The 23870-nt window shown below is 39.9% G+C and overlaps 1 protein-coding gene across 1 annotated transcript in view; it reads right to left on the reverse strand.

Moving 5' to 3' along the window:
• The window catches only part of ttc3 (tetratricopeptide repeat domain 3), a 120022-nt gene that overhangs the window by 86006 nt on the left and 10146 nt on the right, over nucleotides 1-23870 (reverse strand). The window contains exons 3-11 of the mRNA XM_078560306.1: nucleotides 20651-20699; nucleotides 16836-17001; nucleotides 15823-15910; nucleotides 12803-12856; nucleotides 10103-10232; nucleotides 4351-4412; nucleotides 3358-3452; nucleotides 2789-2851; nucleotides 954-1008 (exon numbers count right to left, since the gene is read on the reverse strand). Of these exons, the coding sequence (XP_078416432.1) occupies nucleotides 954-1008; nucleotides 2789-2851; nucleotides 3358-3452; nucleotides 4351-4412; nucleotides 10103-10232; nucleotides 12803-12856; nucleotides 15823-15910; nucleotides 16836-17001; nucleotides 20651-20699 (762 nt within the window). The remainder of the gene's footprint in view (nucleotides 1-953; nucleotides 1009-2788; nucleotides 2852-3357; nucleotides 3453-4350; nucleotides 4413-10102; nucleotides 10233-12802; nucleotides 12857-15822; nucleotides 15911-16835; nucleotides 17002-20650; nucleotides 20700-23870) is intronic.

Below are 23870 nucleotides of genomic sequence, written 5' to 3' on the forward strand. Positions count from 1 at the left end.
CACCTCATCTTCCGACTAGGCACTTTACAGCCTTCCGGACTGAATATTGAATTCAACAACTTTAGATCTTAAACTCCCTCCCCCATCCCCACCCCCTTTCCGTTTCTTCCCTCTCCTTTTTGTTTTTTCCAAAAATTTATATAGATTTTTCTTTTCCCACCTATTTCCATTATTTTTAAATCTATAACTGTAATACCCTGTCAGTCTTTCCACCCCACCCCCACTAGAGCTGTACCTTGAGTGTCCTGCCATCCATTCTTAATTAGCACATTTTCTTAGATAATATCACCACCTTTAACACCTCTTTGTTCCTTTTGTCTGTGACATCTTTTGATTATCTGCTCCTATCACTGCTTGCTTGTCCCTACAACCACCACCCCCCCACCTTAAACCAGCTTATATTTCACCCCTCTCCTAACTTTACTCAGTTCTGCTGAAGGGTCATGAGGACTCGAAACGTCAACTCTTTTCTTCTCCGCCGATGCTGCCAGACTTGCTGAGTTTTTCCAAGTAATTCTGTTTTTGTTATGTACTAACTAGGATTAGTTTAAATTCTAATGCTGAAAAGAATTATAGAAATTAGCAATATTAAGATTAGCTTTGAGCACCATGATAGAGCCACAGGATACAACAAAATGATCCTGAAACCAATAAAGTATTATCAATTCAAACATGTTATAATAAATGTCACAAATTACACCTCTCAATTATGTTTTCTGTACATGCCATCCTTATGAACTATATAATTTGAATAAGATGTCATCAAAATTTGCATTTTCCAGTATGTTGTAGACTAATTCCAGTAATAGCACTACGTTTTTTGCTTCAGCAGAAATTCGTTCTCAATGCGTCATCTCCAAGAAATTAAAAAACTACATTAAGTGGGATATAATGATGGATACATGACAGTGGGTAGGGCAGAAGGGAGAGAACTGTAAACAGAAAAAACTAACCTTGGGCCAATTAGGTTTCAAAACTATCGCTCGCTTTCCATCACCAAGTGCTTTCCTATAAAGAAAAATAAAAGTACTCTCAAACAACCCGTTCAACTGATAAATGGATTGACAACTAAATAGCAATTTTTTCTGGTGATAATTAGTAAAAACACTGCAACAAATTCAGTTTAAGTTAAAGATACTGGGGCGCTGCCGCTGCCATTAGAAGCATGTCTCAGCAAAGAGTCAACACCTTCAGGAGAGGAAGGAGAGAAAAAAAAGCAAACGTGCAACGTGTTCGGTACAAAACGGATGCACTATGCAGGTACACTTCATCATCCAACTATTCCATGTTAAGCAATCTGTCGTGCGGAACAGGTTTAAAAACGTAGTCACACCCAACCCAAAACAGGTTTGGTAGCTATTTGGTTGCTCCTTGCCCTTGGGCAACTCAAACGACACACAGCTTCTGATAACATTTTAAGTTTGGTATGGGGCAGAGCTAACATTGCACTAACAATTTGTTCATCACTCATTACAAAAAAACGCTGATTTGTGCAGAACCCCTTCTCTAGAGTCTCTTACTCAACTATGGGTTTTAACCTGGAGAAGTACATTAAAAATATCAAACTCAAGTTAAATATCTGCAAGTTGCATAATGTATGCTTTGAATGACTGAATGAATAGGCCAAAACTAGGTAAAAAGAACCAATTTGGCAAATTTCTATGAAGCCCAAAGAATTGGTCAATGCTTGGTCTTCAGGTATTTCTCCCAAGTATATGTTTAATTTAAAAAGTTCATTTAAAAACAAAATCTCTTCACAATAACTGCCTCTTGAGCAGAGCAACCATTCAGTTTAGTTTCCTGTACACCTTTCCGCTCTGCTTAAAAAATGCAACACTCTCGAATTTAGACTACAAAACTTCATATTTCAGCAACTCACCTTGGATACACTAAGGAAATGGTTGACGTTATCAAAGCTTATCATTGTCAAGATTTTATTTTAAAAAAAGTGAAATGGAGGGATGTATTTTGCCAGAATTTAAATGGTAGGGAAGAGTAGAATAGAAAAAAACAACAGCGGCAGCAAAGGGTTAAATGGCCTGTTTCTGCGTTGCAACATTCTACGAAAAACTCAGCCTACTTCCAACAAAGATTGCTGGATAGCCGGCAGAAACAGGATCCTTGGTTGAGTTTCTTCTCCATAACCCAAAGGTTCTGAGTTAGAACAGCACCCCTACAACTGACCCAGTTGAAATCAGCTAAAGTCAAAAACTGGGCATTGAATTTAGACCTTTCTGATTGGAATGCTCAGCTAGATACTGGATAAACTTGCTAACCCTTCAGGCAGAAGTAACTGGAAAGATTCTGAAACATGAAATGAGAGAATTTTCCAAGCAACACGCACCAACTCATTTAGGTTGAAAAGAGGCTGCTGCTGGACTTTAGGAGTGCTTATGTGATTTCTTTCTGCTGGGTCTCCTCCACGACAAATAGTCACTACATTTCAAAAGTATTTAATTGGTTGTAAAGCATTTTGGGACCTCCTGGGGCTGTGAAAGGTGTTATATAAATACAAGTCTCTTTTTTAAGGTATAGCAGGACAACACTACACAAATTTCCATTAAGAGCCAGGGTGCTTCAAGTTTATTTATTACTTTTTTCCAATGTATTTTGCTGTATCTTGTTGAAACTTCAGTGAAGATCTAAAGTGAGACTTTTTGCTTCCTGAACCCAACAGAAGTAAATCATAAGGTTTAGAATGACGTTCCTAAATTGACTCGTTTCAACCACTTAAACATCACTTAGCATTCAAATATAGTACTTAGTTATTATAATTTTTCAAACTTACGTGTAATTTTCAATTCGTGAAAAGCAGAGAGCTCGATTTCCATATAGAATTTGATTGTCAGGTCTGAAAGAGATTGAAAATTAATGTAATCATTAATCTACAATTTACCTCTAGCTAAGACAAACAGAGCTTCAAAACCATAAGCTCCTACACAGCTTTTATTTTAACTTCTGCAGTCTTGGGATCATTTAATTCCTATGAGACAACTGCTTTCAAGAAATTAAGTAATATTCTTCAACTATAAAAGTAAAAAAGACACTGGAGAAGCTACTGCTGAAAACATGGGTTAAGTTTAGCAGTTTGTGATAAAGATTTGCTAGAGGAGATCAATTAATCCTCTGTATGCTGCACTGCATCAGACTGCAAAAATTTTAAAAGAGTGGTAGCAAAAACAGAATTAAAATTAATTCATGTTGTATGCTAGTTTGAGATTTTTTCTATTGTTATTAAAGCATTTTATTTTTTTTCAATCATTTTGAACAGCACAGAACAAAACTGCTTACAAAGCAACTTATACAACATCAGCCTGCACAAATGAACAAGTGAAGTTTATGCTCTTGCTCAAGTACCTTAAATCAATCGCCTTGGAGTACCAGTTTACAGCAGCTTCATAGTTTTCATTTTTAAATTCTTCATTGCCTCTCTTTCTATATGCTTCACTTCTCTGAAATGGTGAAAAGAGAATTGAGATGTTAAAATATGTTGCAGACACCTCAGTCACTGCAATTTTTAATGTCAATGAATCAAACTCTAACAGTGTTAAAAATGTTTTTCTATAAAGTATATTACTAAAAAAAAATCACAGGCGTACCTCCTACAAGCAGATATAAACTCCAGATTTACTGGCTCTGATTTATTTCAAGATAGCAATAGAAATGCAATATTTAATGTATTAGCAGCACCTGTAAAAATCATAAGAACGGGAAATCTAGAATTGCATCTCAACAAAGGTTTCCACTTTCTACTTTTCCCACTTTCTCCTCACGCCCGAAGAGTAAGTTCAATAAATGTTATAATTGCATAGTGATTTTGTTGTTTATCAAATACTCAGTTGGGTCCACAATGTGGCTCACTTGTGTATTAGAAGCTACATATATTCACATGCAGGGCCCTATCCTTTGCAAACAAAGAATTTGTCCAAATATTGCACCTTTCTCAACTAAACAAAAGGTTGGGGGAATGTTTTTTGGTGCATTCTCCATGGCAATGCCTCTAGCAATCAGAGTCCATTTGCCAACCAATCAGCATCCCTTTCTCATGCAAGATAAATTATTGTTCTCATTGAAATTTTGTATCCTTGTGATTCGGTCCTGATGAGAGCAAGATGAAAAGCTTCAAAAGCATGCCTCTTTTTACAACAATACAGAAACAAAGGAGATAATTCCAACATTAAGAACAGTGATGAAAATGAGCATGAGCCTTCACAGCAATGGTCATTGAAAAGTGAGGTAATATTTATACCTGAGGAAAATTCTTTAGTATATTTCTGCTGAAAACTTTGCAGCTCAGCATTTGGCAGCACAAAACCTTGTGACAGAATTCTTTACTCTCTTTCTACATACCTGGTCCTCTCTCTTTGGCACTAAATTAGGAATATTCTCACCACCTTTACAAAGATATGCATCTGCAAGAAGAAAAAAAAGTTGAAAATAAACATTGTTCCTTCGCAATTCGCACAGTCAGGTTTCTGACAGTCCAATTGGTGGCAAGTAGGTGAGATCTGCAGGCCTTACGGTCCCAAGTTCGCTTTCCAGTCTAAGTTAAGTTGGCTGATGGTGTAGGGAGGCAGTAGGGACACCTTGTCTCACTACCTATGCCCCCAACTAGGACATAATTTCACCTGCGTGCAACTGCACTCAGCTACAATGCCTCCCACATGAAATGCTTGCTCCGTAAGTGCACGCACAAATAGCCACTTAGGTAAGGTAAGAGAGCAAGCCTGACATACATGGCACCACGTCCAACAGGATTTGAAACTTTCAGTAGAGGATGAAAAAAAGTAGTACAGAAAATTGGAAACATATGCAGGAACTAAACTTTAAATTTAAACAGATTCCAAACTAAGTCACAGCTGGCTTACACAAAAACATCAGAGCAGAAATGCTCTACCGTGGTTGATAACCGCATAGCAAGTTCCTAACTTCAGCTGTGGGAGATACTGGACAGCGATCAGATACCTACCCCCATTTGGGTGGGGTGGGAGTGGAAGATAAACTTATGAGGGAAAGTTCAAGAGTTGCCAACAGCTGTTATAAAGCAGACTTGTATCATATGGCCGAGTGATGCAATTATGCATGTCACTATCAACATTTCCAAGATAAATCTGGAATGGAGCGGAGAGGGTGTGCGTGAGAGGTAACAGTGTGAGAGGCCAACAGAAAAAAGCAGGAGAACAAGTAGCAGAGAGTCAGTGATAGTGGTAAGTCAGGGTCAGAGTATGAGCAGAAAGTGGAACATATAAATATATAAAGCGTAAAGATTAGTTGAGGGGACGGGGATGGGGGGGAATTGGGCCTATTGGGATTGTTACAACCAGGTGGGAAGGGATGAACCGGCTCCGCTCTATTCAACCTCCTCAGTTAGTCACAACAAAGGTTCAAGTTTCTTTTTCACCAGGATATGCCTTTTCCAAATCAGAATGGATTTAACTATTTAAGCTGTGAGCAATGTAGAGTCAATCAAACAGGATTTTGCTGAGTCAAAGGGCAAATTTATTAACCACTAAACCCAAGAAAAATAATAAAAGTGTGACGTCAAGCATTCGGCCCTCATGGAGTCACTTGGGGACACACACACACTTATACACATAGGCATCAGAAATAAGGGGAGTTTACACACACACACTTATACACATAGGCATCAGAAATAAGGGGAGTTAGAGTCCAATACAAAAATGGTAAAAGAATATGCTGTTAAATGTAATTTAATTGCCCTAGTAGCATAGATTTTAAAACACACTGGCCAATTTGTGTTAGTTAGTTCTTGGATGCGGTCAGATGTAGATGTTGCAATTATTATGAGATCTCGGTTCTCTGGTAGGTTTCTGGTAGAGTTGGCTTCTCCAACCAGATGACATACTTATTCCAAAGGAGATAGGAGAGAGAGAGAGAGAGAGAGAGAGTGAGCAGCATTCAGCCTGTTTCCTCTGCTAAAGGCTTCCTTGACACCGCCTGTGTCACTTGCAATCTCTCTGGGCAGCTTTGCCTGGAAATGTGTATTTCGAAGAGGTTTTGGACATGTCTGTCTGTGGCAGACATTATTTCAATAACCAGTACTTTTTGTTTTTAATGTCTCTTCCTCAGACAGTTAGGAGTTTCAATGGATGTCTGGGTTATAGGAAATGTTTCTCTCTACACATTCCCTGGAGGGTGGTTAGCTTGTTTCTCACCTTTACCTTGGAATGTGGCCTTGCATTTTAAGCAGTTTGCTCTGTATCAGTTGAAATTGCAAAATTTCTAGTCAGTTAAAAGTTTAAAAATCATATTTTCAAAAATAAAGGGGCATGGCCTCGTGAAAGGATGCAAACGGAAATATTCATATAGCAGCAAAGGACATGGCTGTTAGATTGAATTAGAAGACTGCATTTTCCCTTCCCAAAGAAATTAGATGATATGAAGTTCACAATAAAAGAGGAAAGGGAAGTTATGGACAGGATAGTAATAGAAAAAAGACATCAAAAAGACTAACATTACTGAAAATTGCTAAGTCATCTGGTCTGAACGAAACGCATCCTAGGATGCTCACTGGATGCATGAGTAGCACCAGAAGACTGCAGGGTTGTTTAATGTTATTCCATAAATGATATACAAGAAATGGGAAAAGGATAAACCAGGCAACTACAGATTGGTGTAACAATAGCGAGGAAGTTATTGAACACTTGATCAGGGTCAAGAATAACATTTCAATTGGAAAGGCATGGGCTGCAGCGGTTCAAGACGACAGCTCACCACCACCTTCTCAAGGGCAACTAGGGATGGGCAATAAATGCTGGCTCAGTCAGCGAAGCCCACATCCTGTGAATTAATTTTAAAAAAATCAAGGTGAGCCAGCTCAGATTTGTTCAAGGCAAACTGTGCCCAACTAACTTGATTGAATTCTTTGGTGAAGTATCAGAGGAGGTTGATCGATCATCAATAGATGTCAATTGCATAAGGCATTTGACAAAGTGCCCCACAGGTGGTTTGCTAAGAAGATGGAAGGCCATTGAATTAAGTGGAAAGTGGGTGGTATGGATACAGAATTGGTTGTGTGAAAGGAAGTAGAGGGTGATGGCGGATGGATGTTTTTCAAACAGGGAGGTGGTTTGTACTGGTGTCCCCCAGGGTCAGTTCTGGGACCATTATTCTTCAATATTTATAAGAACCTAAACGGGTTTAGGGAGCAATATTATAAAGTTTGCAGATGATATGAAACTTAGCAACATGGTGGTGGTCAGGATAGATAGTAGGCTTCAGGATGACATAGACAAGATATTATTACTCGACTAGTATCCTAGAGACCCAGGATAATTCTCTGGGGTAAATGCAAAATACTGCGGATGCTGGAAACCTGAAACAAAAACAAAAATAGTTGTAAAAACTCAGCAGGTCTGACAGCATCTGCGGAGAGGAATAGAATTAACGTTTCGAGTCCGTATGACTCTTCATCAGAACCAGAATTCTCTGGGGGCTCGGGTTCGAATCCCAAGAATCCAGAAAGAGAAGTAGAGAAAGAAAGAGGGTGGATATAGGAGGTTACAGAGGTGGGATGTTTACAGAGATGAAGTTATGAAAGGATTTGTAAATGAGTGTCAAAGTGGAGGTAGGAAAGGCTTGTCGTATTGGATGATGGAATTGAGCTGTTGTGGGGTGGAGTTCTAAACTAATTGTATTTGTGCTTCTATAGAAATCTGTTAGAGGCATCATTAGTGGTAGATTTGAATTTTTTTTTAAGCAATTCATAGGAACTTCACCTTTCAAACACCTCTGCTTTCTGTCCATAATCCTGTAAGTTTCTTGTTTTCTCCTACTCACAACTCACTTTTAAAATTATTTATGGAACCAGCTACCACCACTTTTTCAGGTAGAGTGTTGCAGATTCAAACAACTCTCTTCATTTCCACTGTGGATCTTTTCCCACTGATTTTAAACCTATTGCCTGTTTATTGACCCACCTTCAGAGGCAATAGTTTTTCTCTATCAAACTTCTCATCGCCTTGAAAGCCTCTATTTAAATGGTCTCTGACTTCTGTTCCAAGGAGAATAATCCTAACTTTTCCAATCTCTCCTCATAACTGAAGTTTGTTATTCCTGGTAGCATCCTTGCGAACTCCGTCTATACCCTTCCTTAGGCCTTTATATATTTCCTGAAGTGTGGTGCCCAGAAATGTGCACATTACTCTAGCAGAGGCCTAACCAGTGATATATAAAGTTCTTGCATGATGTGGAAAATAAAAGCAAAGTGACCCACATTTTTCTTTAAAACTACCTTATCACTTGCCCTGCCACCTTTTAAGGATTTATGTATGTGGACACCAAGATCTCTCTGCTCATCTAAACTATTCAAAATCGTGCAATTTATAGTATACTGTCTTTTCATATTCATCGATCCAAAGTGCAGCCTTTCACACTTTTATATTTGCCATGTTTCTGCCAATTTAATCATCCTGTCTTTTTTCTTAATTCATGAGATGTGGGCCAGCATTTATTTCCCATGCCTAATTGCCCTTGAGAAGGTGGTGGTGAGCTGCCTTGTTCAGAGGGTATTTTAAGAGTCAACCACATTGCTGTGGGTCTGGAGTCACATGTAGGCCAGATTAGGTAAGGGTGGCAGATTTCCTTCCCTAAAGGACATGAGTGAACCAGATGGTTTTTTGCGACAACTGGCAATGGTTTCATGGTCATCATCAGACTTTTAATTCCAGATTTTTATTGGATTCAAATTTCACCATCTGCCAAGTTGGGATTCGAACTCAGGTCCCCAGAGCATTACCCTGAGTCTCTAGGATATTAGTCCTGTGACAATACCACTATGCCACCACTTCTTCCTGTCCTCAATAATAACTAATAACAACATCTTTCTCCATTTAATTGTTCTATGCTTTGTCGAGAAAACAAACTGTAATTTTTTTTCTGTTAATAACCCTGTCATATTCTTATGTACTGGAAGACAAGCTGTTGGGGGTGTAAATATGGTAATTGGATTAAGAGCCAGAGTGACTGCAAGAGTCTAAAGCCAACAGCAAGTAGTAGTTTTTATATGTTAATGAACCAAGAGGAACTCCAGAGTTTTACATAAAGCAACAACAGGAGCGTTTTTGAATTGAGTTGTTTTAGTCCAGAGGAGGATATATGTAGGTTGTAAAAGGTATAAGAAAGTAAAGTTTATCTTATCTTAAAGATAGGGTAAGTTTGTTTTCACAAGTCTAAGAGCTAGGGGAACAAAACAAGTTTAATCAATTCTTGAGAAAGTAAAGTTTATCTTATCTTAAAGATAGGGTAAGTTTGTTTTTACAAGTGTAAGAGCTAGGGGAACAAAACGAGTTTAATCAATTCTTGAGAAAGTATTTTTGAAGAGGCTGGTTGAGACAATAGAGGGATCAAAGGGAAGGGATGCATTTAAGGAAATACAGATGCCTAGGTGGGTCAGATCTCCCAGAAGACAGCAGGATAGCTGAGCAGAACTCCAAGAAGACAGTGTGAACAGGCCAGGCCTGCCCAGTTGCCACCAGCCTCACAGGACACCCCAAGGAAGAAAGGCACCGTGTGGTAAAAATTACTGGAATTCTATATCTTTTAAAATCTGTAAGGGTAGTTGAACAGAAAAGGGCAAGGTTAGCTCTGAAGGTAGTTAAGATCTTGTAGAACTGTTTTAAAGTACTGTTTACTGTGTGAAGCCATTCTTGTGTTTAAGTGTAATTGTGTTTTTTTTCCCTTTATTCTTTTAATAATTGCTTATTTTACCGTAGAATCATCACAAGTAGTTGGGGACATCATTTCCTGATTTCAGAACCTCTCTTCATACTATACAAATTGCAAAAACCATTTTGGCAGCTGTTTCACGTTTCCCTCTGGGATTTGGGCAGCTTGGCCTCTACCATCAGCCGTGCCATAACAAAATAAATAAATGTATTTAAAGACTATAAATTCACTTGCCATATTACAAGTGGTTCATCACGTTGGTGTAAATGAGATGTGACATTTTACAGACCCCACAGCCAATGTTCCAGACTTCACCACCTGTTATGCTGTCAGGCTGACTTGCACTTTAAGTATAACATGCCAGGATGAATGTGGGTATTCTCCATTAATGCTGTACAGTTCTCAGACTACTTACACTGAAAACAGGTAATTGCAATAGCTGCCATTCGTGACCGTTTTGTTCCAGAGTTCACCTCCGCACGCAGAGAGTTAAATTCTCCTGCCTTTTCAATCATATCAATGGCATTGTCAAGATCGCAATTAATCTGTGCAATGGAAATGAAAAGAACTGTACAGAAATTACAATTTTCTTTTCTGTCCATCTTCAGCATACATTCTTCCAGCAAACAAATGTTTGTAAAATTAAATAATATTAACTTGTATTTCAAATAAAAATCAGAAGATGTTGAAAATACTCAGTAGGTCAGGCAGAATCTGGCGAGAGAGAAACAGAGTTAAAAGGTGGAATTTAATGGCCCCCTACCCCCACCGCCAACAAAGGTGGGTTTGAAGGCAGTAAGGGCAGTGTGAGCAGGTGTAAAGATGCGGGTTGGAGATTCCACTGCCTTCCCCCCTTCCTCCAATTTAGTCCAGGACAGGAAAACTCAAGAACAGTCTTCATGCCTGAAGATCAATCGAGACCCTTAAGTGATCATTTAAGGTCCTCAACCTGCCACTGCTAGTACTTAACCAGCAGCAGTGGGGGCAACGACATGCGGGCCTACAACCAGGAAATCCCTGCAAGATAGGTCTGTAGGTTGGCAATGGGTGCTCCGTCTTGTTAGGCACCGCTCCTCCCCCTCACTTGGGTCGCCTCATCTTGACCCAGCAAACCCACCAGGTTCACCTTTTTCCTGGGGCTTCAGCATTGATCCATGGTGTAGGCCACACCGCAATACTGGAAGTGGCCCTCTCGCCCGGTGGCACCGCCGATTTCGGAGAGTTGCCAGCCTCTGATTGGCCAGCAGCTTTGGGAAGCGGGATACCAATTCTTCATCAGGGTTTCCAGGAGTGGGGAAGGTGAGCGAGGCGGGAATTCCCCTCATGGTAGTCGGGAAGCTCAACGCTGATCAGGTAGGTGCCTGATTGGGCTTAAATCCCTTCAGGTCTCCTGGAAATGGCCATGGTAGAGTTGCCGCCAGTTTTCCAGCCAGTGGATAGGCACCCTGCCATGACCATTAAATTCTGCCCAACATTTCAGGTTAATGACCTTGTCAGAGCTGTAAAGTGGTTTAACGTGTTTTAAGCAACTACAGAGGCAAAGGAAAAGTGGAGGGGGAAAACAAAATGGAAGGTCTGTGATGGTGGAATGCAAGAGATTAAACGACAGAAGGGATAATGGTGCAAAACAAAAGGAGATTATAATTTTGCAAGTAAAGAAACAAAGATGGATCTAGAGGAGGCATAAATTAGTAACTTGTCTTAAATGTAGCATCTCTGATATAGAAAAATGCTCCAAAACAACCAGGCAAAAACGAGCACTGAGCTTAAAAAAAATGGACATCAGGAGGAGTGGCAAGAAGTGATTTTAAGGAGGGTTTCAAAGGGGGAGAAAGAGGTGGAGAGGCTAGAGGCTTTAAGGAGCGGACTCCCAAGCATGAGGCCTGACCAGCTGAAGCGATGTTTGCCAATTAAGGGGACAGGAATGCACAAAGGTTAGAGGAAAGTTCCAGGAAAGGAGGGTTGTCAGGCTAGAAGATGTCGCAGAGATAGGGAGAGGCAATACATGCCAGCAAAGACAAGGGTGTCAGGTGAATGGGACTTGGTGCAGGATAAAATGTGTCCCAGGACAACTTATATATACATTCGAGCACTGGAAAAATAATCCGAGTCCCATATTTATGCAGCTTTTCAATAGCTTTCAAGCCTTCAGTTTGTGGTTTTCTGCATGTGGTCAACATACAAGTTACTTTCCTAGAATTGTTCTTTGGTAGTCCACTACGTTCTCTGCTACATTTCTGATTGTGAACAACATAAAATATACAATATATAAAATATTTGGACATTTCGAAGAGCAGTGGTTCTCAAAGTGTGGTCTGTGAAGGTCCTTCAGGTGGCCCATGGGCTGGCCCAAAGTGCAAACCTCTCAGGTGCAATGCCATGGCCGAGGCCATACAGTAGAACACGTCAGAATGCTCATCCCCACCACTTGCATGATGTCACACAACCAGGCTGGTTCCCTTGTTCTTGGCACGATTTGGCATCAGCAACATCATTTTCTTAGCTAGATTTATGTTACTGTAGCAACATACAACTGCAAGATTGGATTTTCAACACTTGTGGGACTACAAACAAAGACAAACCACCAACTGAACGTAGAGCCAGCCCGACATGGGACTGAAGCTCTCGATTTTGGAAGCAGACATCGCCCCATTGGTGTTTCACCAAAAGCAGTGCCACGCTTCCTATTAATTCTGAAGAGTATTTTTGCAGTGGCAAGCAAAAGCATGCGGGATTGGACTGGCAGGTGGTCCAGTGGGTCTTTTGCCCCACCTAAGTGGTTCGTGAACGAAAAAGTTTCAGAACCACAAATCAGAGAGACAATCTTGTAGGTGCCAATTTACGCATTACAAACAAATGAGAAGTAAAAGACAGGAAAACATTATTGTCCCCATCCCCTATCCTTAGCAAACAATTTTACATCCGGCTATCCATTAAAATGACATTCCTGGCACCACTACTACATCTTGAAGACAGGCCAAAAATTCAGAGGATCCTTATTGAATATTCAATTTATTTACTGTTCAGCACTAGGATCCGGGTCAAATAATGTAACTTTATAAGTTCTTTGCAAACAACTACTTAAGAGAAGTCAATGTTTAGTTGCTTTACTTACCTCATCTACTTTATCCCATAAATCCAATAAACAGGACACAAATTTTGTGGAGTGCTGGAAAAGAAAAGTTGAAGATAATTGAGGTGTTCAACCTACCTGCAGTAGCTTTTAAAAAAAAGTTAAAGCTGAATTCAGCAAATGTTTCAGTATACATAAACATCATTATTTCCTCTGAATGGCAGTTTCTAGAGTAGGGTTTGAGCGCTTAGTATACTTTTTCACCCAGTAAGAGGTTAAGGTCTGGAATGCGCTGCTTGAGAGCGTGGTGGAGGGAGGTTCAATCGAGGCATTCAAAAGGGAATTAGACTGTTATTTGAAAAGGAAGGATGTGCAGGGTTACTGGGAGAAGGCAGGAGAATGGCACTAGGAGAATTGCTCAGATAAAAGCAAAAAACTGCAGATGCTGGAAATCCAAAACAAAAACAAAAATAAAAATACCTGGAAAAACTCAGCAGGTCTGACAGCATCTGCAGAGAGGAATACAGTTAACGTTTCGAGTCTGTATGACTCTTCAACAGAACTAAGGAAAAATAGAAGAGAGGTGAAATATAAGCTGCTTAAGTGGAGGGGGGTGGTGGTGGGACAGGTAGAGCTGGATAGAGGGCCAGTGAACTCTCTCCTCCATCCCCACCCCCCTTCCGATCCCCCCCTTTTCCAATAATTTATATATATTTTTCTTTTCCCACCTATTTCCATTATTTTAAATGTATTTCCATCCATTGTTTTATCTCTACCTTCTAGCCTATTTCGATCCCTTCCCCCACCCCACCCCCACTAGGGCTATCTGTACCTTGCTCATCCTGCTTTCTACCCTTAATGTCACCGATTAGCACATTTCTTAGCTAATATCACCACCGTCAACACCTCTTTGTCCTTCTGTCTATGACATCTTTTGGCAATCACCACCTATCACTGGCTCTCTATCCAGCTCTACGTGTCCCACTCCCCCCCCCCCACACCCCCCATTAAACCAGCTTATATTTCACCTCTCTTCTATTTTCCCTTAGTTCTGTTGAAGAGTCATATGGACTCAAAACGTTAACTGTATTCCTCTCCGCAGATGCTGTCAGACCTGCTGAGTTTTTCCAGGTATTTTTATTTTTGAGATGAATTGCTCATTTGGGGAGCTGGTGCAGGCATGGTGGGCTGAAAGGCCTCCTTCTGCGCTGTACCAATTTTGTGATCCTGTGATGTAAGCTGACAATTCAATAGAGTCCTGAGAGAAGGCTGCACTATTGGAAGTGTTATCTTTTGGGTGCGATTTAAACTGATGACTTGTATGTCCTCACAGGTGGACATAAAAGGTGTCATTGATATTAATTTGAAGAGCAGTATGGGAAGATCCCTGGTGTCTTGGCCAACATTTATTCACAACACTCCCAAAACAAAATTATCCGGTCATTTATCTCATTGCTGTATGTGGAGCTTTGTTATCCACTATTATCAGCTGCGTTTGACTACAAGTGACTACGCTTACATGTTACTTAATTTGCTGTGAAACACTATGGCCAGGATTTTCCAGTCCTGGCGTGGTGGCTCCTGCCACAGCGTATGCGCCGAGCCAGCCAAAGGTCTGTTGACTTCGGCGGGACTGGAAGATGCTGCTGGTGGGCAGGGTCAGTAAATCTCACCCTGTATAATTGCCAGTTCTTTCTATTAATGGAAGGCCATTCCAGTTTTCTCCCCTCCTTCCAGAAACAACCCCATTGATTGAAAATGTGGCAGACGTTAGAAGCTCTCCAGCATGTCACTTACTGTCATTATACTCTTCTTAGAGAGGTAGCAATCAACAATAGAAGGGCATCACAGGCAAGGTTTTATTTTCAACCAACACCCACGAACAGTAATTTGCCAAAGTGAATCACCAGATATCAGTTCAGGAGATGATCACTGGATGATTTCCCCCCCTTCGCTGCACAGGTGATTCTGTACCTGATTGTGGCAGCACGGCTTTTTTTTTGAAATTCATTTATTCTCGGGATGTGACCATCCAGGAAAGACCAGCATTTACTGCTGAGTGCTTTGCCAGCACACTTCGGAGGACAGTTAAGAATCAACTGCAATGGTGAGAGACTGGAGTTACACAAAGGCCAAACGAGGCAAGAAGGGTAGGTTTTCTTCCCTTGAGGACATTCGCAAACCAGTCGGGCTTTTACGACAATCTAAGAGGTCGGTTTTACTGCTGCCAACTTTTTAATTGCAGATTTCTCTTGAAATTGAATTCAAGTAACTTGAGTTAAACTAATTCACTATAGCTGCACATCAGAGAAAAATAGCCATATTACTATTACTTGCATACAATGAAATTAATACCTGAAAATTCCTGCAAGGATAGTGATAATGTTGCACAAAGGCAACATGAGGAAAAGCTTTTTCATGCACCGAGCGGCTAGGATGTGGAATGCACTGCCTCGGAGTTGGTGGCGGCAGGTTCAATTCTGGCTTTCAAGAGGAAATTGGATGGAAAGCTGAGGTGAAAATATTTGCAAGGCTATAGTGGAAAGGATGGAGGAGTGGGACAAGCTAAATTGCTTTTGCAGAGAGCCGACACTGGCTTGACAGGCTGAATGGTCCTTCTGTGCTGTATTGCCACTCTTCCCCCTCCATAGAATCATAGAAAGTTTACGGCACAGAAAGAGGCCATTTGACCCAGTGTGTCTGCACTGGCTGGAAAACAAGCCACCCAGCCTAATCCCACTTTCCAGCATTTGGTCTGTTGCCCTGCAGGTTACAGCACTTGAGGTGCATACCTAGACGCCTTTTAAATGAGTTGAGGGTTTCTGCCTCTACGACCCTTTCAGGCAGCGAGTTTCGGACCCCCACAACCCTCTGTATGAAAAAATATTTCCATTTTATCCCGTGTTTGACCCTTTCCCACTGACTCCCCAGAAGGAAATGTTCCTGATTCAAAAGCACCGGCACTGTCAATGATTCTGTTCCTAATTACTGACTCAACTTTAAACGTATGGACAAAACATTTTACCAACCGTCGAACATTGAATTTATAAAAGTGTACTTACAATATGTTTCCCTATTGCTTCAAGCACCGCTTCCAGGAGTTCAATATTTTGTAGCTTTATCACATTCATTTCAAAGACATCATAATTCCTGGAAAAAATACAAAACTGAAGATTGAAGCTCCTGTAACTTTTACACATTAAGTTTCTTTTGCACGTAATATCTGAATGTGTGCCAATCACTCGCTAAAATACTTCTGTTAAATTTTTAGACCCATTGTGCTTTCTAAAGCACTCATTTCCCTTAAAGCTATACCAACGTGTCGCTTCCTGCACCTTTGAAGAACACCAACATGGATTTTTCTATTCTCACCAGCATCCCTTACATCTTCCAGGAATGAACTTAGCAATAAGTGCTAAATTTAGCTCAGCACCCAATTGCAACCTGGTCGAGAAACAGTCAAACTCATTTCATGTCACTTACAACCAGAGTTAAGCTTGGAGACTTTCGGTCTGGTAGTCTGAACTGATGTGAACTAAAGCTCTGGACTCCCATGCAAGTCACAAATTCTTAAACACGCATGGTGAGAATCTGATTAAAACAGTACTACCTAGGTTATAAAAGAGATGATGGATGTAAAAGATTTTATGGCATTATTTGAAGACGGCCAGGGTAGTTCTCCCAATATACTGGCTGACCCTCACCCTTCAATCAACATCATAAAGATATGTCATAACTCTTTGTTGGACCTTGCAGAGCACAAATTAGCAGCCATATTTACCTATATTGAGCAGCGTCAACACAATAAAAAGTAATTAAACGTAACTTTGGAACATCACAAGGATGCAAAATAAATACAAAGTTCTTTTACTCCTCCTTTCATTCCCAATTTAAAGCACAGGGATAGTGGTGTTCCACTGCCACTTTCTAGCCTGTACACCCTCCACGGCAAACTGCAAGGACATTTTCTACTCGGAAGCAAGTTTGGAATTCATGTTATCAACCACTATGTTATCCAGGTCATTGTAGGACGGCAAGGTTAAAGAAACTGTTCAGCAAAAACACAAAGACTTACTCTGCATCTATGAATTTGGCTGCAAAGGCCCACTGTAGATAGCGATCAGCCTTTTTTTTCTGAGCAAATAAATATGGCCATAGTATGTGTATGGATATCATATGCCAACGCTTGTTAAACATATGATTTTTTGGAATGGCAGAACACCAGAGCTCAGCTGCTTCCACTGAAAGAGAGGGGAGAAAAAAGGAATTAAAAAACACCAAACGTCATCAAAAAACTGCTTTTTAATTTTCCCCATCATAATATTTCGGAATGTGCTGCCACATGCCAGGAGATACTCAAGCACTGACAAAACTCTAACACATTACCCAAATACACTTCTGTCACGTGGAAGTCTAAACTGTGAGGAGAATCTATGGGGAGACATCACAGCCCATTCAATCCTGTTCTCAAAGATTATCCACATAGTACATCTCAGCAGGGAGGCATTTTTTTTTGGGCACCTCACTAGCCTAGGGCAGTTATGCAGGTCTCCAACTATTATCCTGACTAATTTCAGTTAACTCTACACAGACTATGGTTTAAAGAGAAGACATTTTTGGTCCAAATTGCACCACATTGCAAATCTGTGAAAATAGCATTTAAAAGTGGCCTGCACTTTCATATAGATTTTAGGTAATTTCAGCAAAATAAGACACATAACAAAGGAAACAGAATTATAGCAATCTGAATAGCAGCCAATTAAACAAGAGGAAAGGACAATTACTTAATAAATGCACTGCAGGACATTCCCCATAATGGAAACAAAGGATAAAAAGTTACTTGTATCATTCATGTGGACACAGCAATTACAAATTAAAATCTGCTCTTTAATAATCATCATCAGTTGCTGACGAAACCCTGAACCTTCAGCTTCTTCTCAAATCTCTCCCATCTTTCTTTATGCCCTCTAGGAGTCAGGACTATGTCCACCGGAATCGCCTCCTGCCCTCTTGGCCTCAGTGTCACAAAACTGTTGACTATCCAACTTCCCTTCCTCCCCCTTCTGACTATCCAACTTCACCTCCTGCTAATGGCTCTCTCTCATTACTGTTTCTCTCTCTCTCTCTTTTTCAAAGCCAGTTATTATATCCAAGTTGCCACCCTCTTCAAAATTAAACATCCTCAATCCCTCTGTCCTTGACAACGGCAGCATTGCCAACCTCCCTTTTATTTCCAATAGTCCTGAGTACATTGTTACCTTCCAGACCATGCCATAACTCGTTTAATTCTTTCCAATCAGGTTTTACTCCTGCCACAGCAATGAAACAAGCTTTTTACAGATTTCAAATTCTCAAACTGTGATGGGATTTGATCGAAAATTCCTTGGATTAGTAGCCCAGGCCTCTAAAATACTAGTTCAGTGACATAACCACTAAACTGTTATACCGAAATGCCTTAACCATTGTTACAATCCTTGTCCAGACCCCGGGACCTGGGGGGAGGTCTGGTTAGAGACCAGTAACATTTTGTTTAACGTTGTTAAAGACACCTTCTTTTGGAATAAAGCCACAAGGTTCACGGGATTTGAACACAATAAATTTCACTATACAAAATTAGAAAAGTAAAACAATATATCCTTATGCTCTAACATCCAGAATTAACATGAGGTACACACGAATTAACAAACTGTGGTCGGACACACCACACTACAGAGTAAATGACAGCTGCAATCAAGACACAGTCCTTTGATTTCTCAAGAACCCACCCAGTTGGTGGTCAACAAATCTCACTGAAACTTCGTCTTTCTCATGAGGGTTTCCAATCTTCACCTTTGAAGATCCTATTTTGGAATTCTTTCCAAAAGTCACTCCCGGTCCCAAAGGGGTTCATTCCTTTGCCCCAACAACCCACAGTACAGAGAGAGTCTGTTAACTGCAGCTTTTTCTTTAACTTAACTGGAACCTCTGTCTGTGTCCCTATCTTGTCTGTGACACTTCTTGGCTGGCTTCCCCGAAGCTGACTGCCGGACTGGGTAATGTTGACTGACCCTTGAACTGCTCTTCACTGACACTTAACTGACCTGGGGAACCTATCAACACACTCACAGAGGATCCCACCCTTGTTACTAAGCAGGAACCACTGTAACAACATTGGAACATGCTGTACCTTACCAGGGACACACAGATCCATGGATTTCCTAACACCATCATCCATGCCTTTGTTAGCATGGGAATCAACTATTCTTTCCCTGCCAGGCAGCCACCTTTCACCCCTAAACTTCAGCTCATCAGCTTTATTCAGGAGAACTTCCTTGATCAGCCCAACTAGAAAGGAGGCATTGCTGTTTCTGGTGCTGGGAAATGAGGTGGAACAAGTGGACCAAGTATCTGTGGAGGAACATCTGGGTAAGAGTGATGATCATATATAAGGTTTAGATTAGTAATGCAGAAAAGGATGGAATTATATCAAGTCGAACGTCTAGATTGGAAAAAGGATAATTTCAATGAGATGAGAAGGGATCTAGCCAGGGTAATGGAGCCAAAGGTTGACAGAAAGAACTGTAGTGGAACAATGGGTGATCTTTAAGGAAGAGATGCTTCAGGTACAAGCTAGGTGCATTCCAACAAGAGTGAAAGGTAGGAGAACCAAAAATAAGGATCCTTGGATGACTAAGGAGTTAGGCATTATGATGAAACAATAAAAAAGGGTGCATGATGCATGTCAGATGAATTCTTCAAGTGAGAACCAGGTCAAATACAATAGGTTGAGAGGGGAGGTAAAGAGGAAAATAAGATTGGCAAGGAGAGAATGCGAGAATAGAATGGTGGTCGACATAAAAATCTTCTACCGGCATGTAAATAGTAAGCGGATAGCAAGAGGTGGAATTGGTCCTATTAGGAACAAAGAAGGTGATATATGCTTAGAGGCATATGACAAGGCTAAAATATTTCATGAGTACTTTGTATTGGTGTTTACTAAGGAGGAGAACTATAACAAAATATCGGTAGAAGCAAAGATTGAAGCAATGGATAGGGTGAAAATTGAGGGAGGCGGTACATGAAAGGCTGGCTATACTTAGGGTAGATAGGTCACCAGATCTGGATAGCTTGCACCCCAGGCTGCTGAACGAAGCGAGGGTAGAGATAGTGGAAAGGCTTGCCATAATTTTCCACTCTTCCCTAGATAACAGGAAGGTGCCAGAGGGTTTGGAGAGTGGCAAATATGACACCTTTATTCAAGAAAGGATGCAAGGACAGTCCTAGCAAGGTCAGTTAGTTTAACATCAACAGTGGATAAGGTTTTAGAAACAATAATCAGGAAACAAAAATCAGCAGGTACTTGGAGAGGTTTGAGTTAATTAAGGATAGCCAACGTAGATTTGTAAAAGGCAGATTGTGCTTGACTAATCTAATTGAAATTTTTGACGAAGTAACAGAAAAGGTTGATGAAGGAAATGTGGCGGATGTTGGCTATATGGATGATAAGAAAGCGTTCGACAAAGTATCACAAAAGGCTGGTTAACAAAATTGAGGTTCATGGAACAGGAGGGTCAGTGTCCAATTGGATAAAATAATTCAGGACAGAAAACAGCAAGTTGTGGTAAATAGTTACTTTTCATACTGGAGGATGATTGAAAGTGGTGTTCCCCAAGAGTCCGTGCTAGGATTACTGCCTTTTTTTGCTATATATAAATAATTTGGATCTTGGAATACAGAGTAGAATTTCAAATTTGACGATGATACCAAACTTGGAGGCGGGGCTGAACTGTGTTCCAAGTATTGAAAGTAAAGGAGAGAAAAGAAAAACTTGGAGGTTAAAAAATATCCTGTTTTAAATTACAGGCAGAACCACTACCCATCCGCTCCACCACAACAGTTCGATGCACTTACTATTATTTTTTGGCTTAATTTGACTGTATCTTTCAAATATTGGTTCACTCTGAAAGAAAACAACATAAGTAATTACTGCTTTGTCACTGGTTAAGTCCAATACATACAAATACAAATTATTCAACAAACTCATGTAAAGAAAAACTTTTCATCGAGAATAACATTATCACAATGCTTCTTGACAGCAGTTTGCCATCTACGGCATGTTTCATCATTTATCAACAGTGGTCTATTTACCTTTGCAAATAATAAGTTACTTACTGAATCAAGTAAGAATTCACACAACTCATTGGATTTAGCATGGCGTTCTAAGCAAATTTAATGCAAAAAGAATGCCTTGATGTGTAAGAAATATTGGAATTCATTTAAAATAAAACAAATGTATTTAACATACAATATATTCCCCTCTTGTTTAATAGTGCTCACCATCACTGACAAACTGTATAGGCTTCACAAACTTTAAATAGTACATTACCACTGTAAAACATTAACACATGTATGCACTTTGGCAGCTACCTTTACCACACAAATTTGTTCTGTACACACAGTAGTTTGTGTACATTTGATATTAGCTTGAACATTAATTGTATATTCAATTAAAAAGGGTAGGTACTTTGATCTTTGACGCAGTCAATCACATTCTTAGCACGTTCTCTTCACTGAAAACTCACAACCACTACACCTTCTTAAAACAAGGGTATATAGTTTAAAAGAATAAAGGGATTACAAAGTGAAATTAATTCCTTACAAAACTATGAAAGTTGATTTGTGCAGTTGTACTAATTAGTCAATTTAACAATATATCAGAATAAATCCGTGTGTAATAAGCAGAATACAAATTTATTTACAATTAACAGTTTATGTCAGTTTATTTCCATCCATAACTCATGACCGTATGTCTCCTCTGCTCCACCATTGCTCTTTCCCCTATCTGTACAGTCCAGAACTAGGGGTCAAAGTCTCAGGATAGGGGGTCAGCCACTTATGACTGAGCTGAGGTGAAACTTTAGGGAGATGGTTATGACTCCTTGGAATTCTATACCAAAGAGGGATGTGGATGCCCAGTTGAAGAGTATATCCAAGGGTGACAGACTTTTCAGCACTAAGGGAATTAAGCGATTATGGGGAGTGAGCGGTAAAGTGTATGCAGATGTAGATGTAAAAGTTGAGCAATGATCTTACTGAATGGTGTAGCAGGCTTGATAGGCCACGCCTACTCCCATTTCTTGTGTAGCTACTGTCCTTAAGATTCAAAGCTAAACCAATTATTATTGCTTCTTCACCATAAACACACATCTGATAAAGCATTTCCAATTGTGATCTAATTGCTGGTTCCATGCAGAGTGCATATCACAAATTATCTTGCTTATAGTAACACATATGTCTGGTTATCTGTAATATTTTCAATTAAAAATTAACATGGTCCTTTTGAAGAATGAAAGGGATAAAGAAAGAAATAGAGAAAGACTTGCATTTAAATAGTACTGCTCAAGACCACTGGATATCTCAAAGTACTTTACGACCAATGAAGCACTGTTGTAATATGGGAAATGGGGCAACAAATTTACACACAATAAGCTCCCAAAAACAATCTGATAATGACCAGATCATCTATTTTTGTGATGTTGATTGAGGGATAAATATTGGCCAGGAAACCAAAGATAACACCCCGCTCCTCTTTGAAATAATGCCATAGGATCTTTTATATCCATCAGAGAGGACAATGGGGCCTCAAATTAACGTCTCATCCGAAAGACTGCACACCTAACAATGCAGCGCTCTGTTTGTACTGCACTGTCGTGTCAGCCTTGATTTTTCCGCACTCAAGTCCTAAATGGGACTTGAACCCTGAACCTTGTGACTTAGAAGCGAGAATGCTACCAACTGAGGCACATCGGAGAAGGAATTAGAAATTGTTTTTGCTTCAAAGGCCAGTTTACCTTGGTGACAGATATAATGTGAAAAGATAAAGTAGCCTTCACTGATGCGGAGCTGTAGAAACAGTGATTACAATTGGAATACTGGCACATGCGGCTGGTGGTAGATGTGGCACATGCTTGATTGGCAGCACTCCCAATTGTAGATGAGCAAATGTTGAGGGGGCTTACAGAAATGCACATATACAAAAATGTGCAAAGCAACTGGGGTTGTTTTTTAATCAGGCTACAAGCTGATGGAACAACAATCTCCACACTGGATGAGTGAATAGTCCTTTGTAATTTGAACAGGACATAGATTTATGCAGGGTAGTTAGCATAAAGGCAATAGTCAAAAAAAATAGAATTTTAGGAAAAAGCATGGATTTTATTAACGTGGGGTTCACTATGTTAGCATTCAAGATACACAAGTTATAATATATAAGCTTTAGTCCAAGTTCAATCAACATCAGCACTGTGGACTGATAGGGCACAGGTTGTCCCCAGTCTCTCCATATGGTCTGTCCCATTATTCATTTAGGGTGGGATGTTGAAGAAATTAGGAAAAGTGGTTTCCAGAAGTAACATAAAACAAAAACAAAAGATGATCAAATCAGAAGGCTAATTGACTCACATTACTTTAAGTATGGAGAGACCTTGAAAGGTCCAAAACAGGTTATCACCTGTCCATTGTCAGGAACTCTGTATCCAGTCTATGAAACTAAAAGGGATTGGGAATTAACTTACAAAACACTGCTTGGAAGGGATAGGGATTAAAAAGTCAATAGCATAAAATGCTAGATGTACACAGAAGGTTAGTCAGCATCTGTAAAGACAACACACAGTTTATGGCATTTCAATCAAGTTTGCACCATTCATCAGAACTATAAAAAAGTGTCTACAGAATAAAGCAGCACTGGCAAAATGCACTTATTTTCCATCTGGTAAAGAATCCACACCCCCAAGGTCTTTCTTGTCTTTCGTCTTTACCAATGATGGTGGTTGATCTATTGTATATTTCTGGTATTTTATACTTTCATTTTACATTACCAGCATTTGCAATTTTCTTTGTTTATTTTGTTAAAATTAACATATGTACACTCGGTGATCAATAAACTTTCAGACTCACCTATTAATGATACCTACCTTGATAATTAATGGCAAATAATTTATTTTCTTTCACAAAGGGAAATGTTTGGTTTTAAATCTCCTGATTTTCACAAATTCTTAAAAAGTAACAGGAATTTTAACAAGCTTTAACAATACAGCTGGGTGTTCTCAATTCCAAAATCTGCAGCTTTTTG

This window comes from Cetorhinus maximus, chromosome 16 (assembly GCF_964194155.1).
Source record: "Cetorhinus maximus chromosome 16, sCetMax3.hap1.1, whole genome shotgun sequence".
Lineage (NCBI taxonomy): Eukaryota > Metazoa > Chordata > Chondrichthyes > Lamniformes > Cetorhinidae > Cetorhinus > Cetorhinus maximus.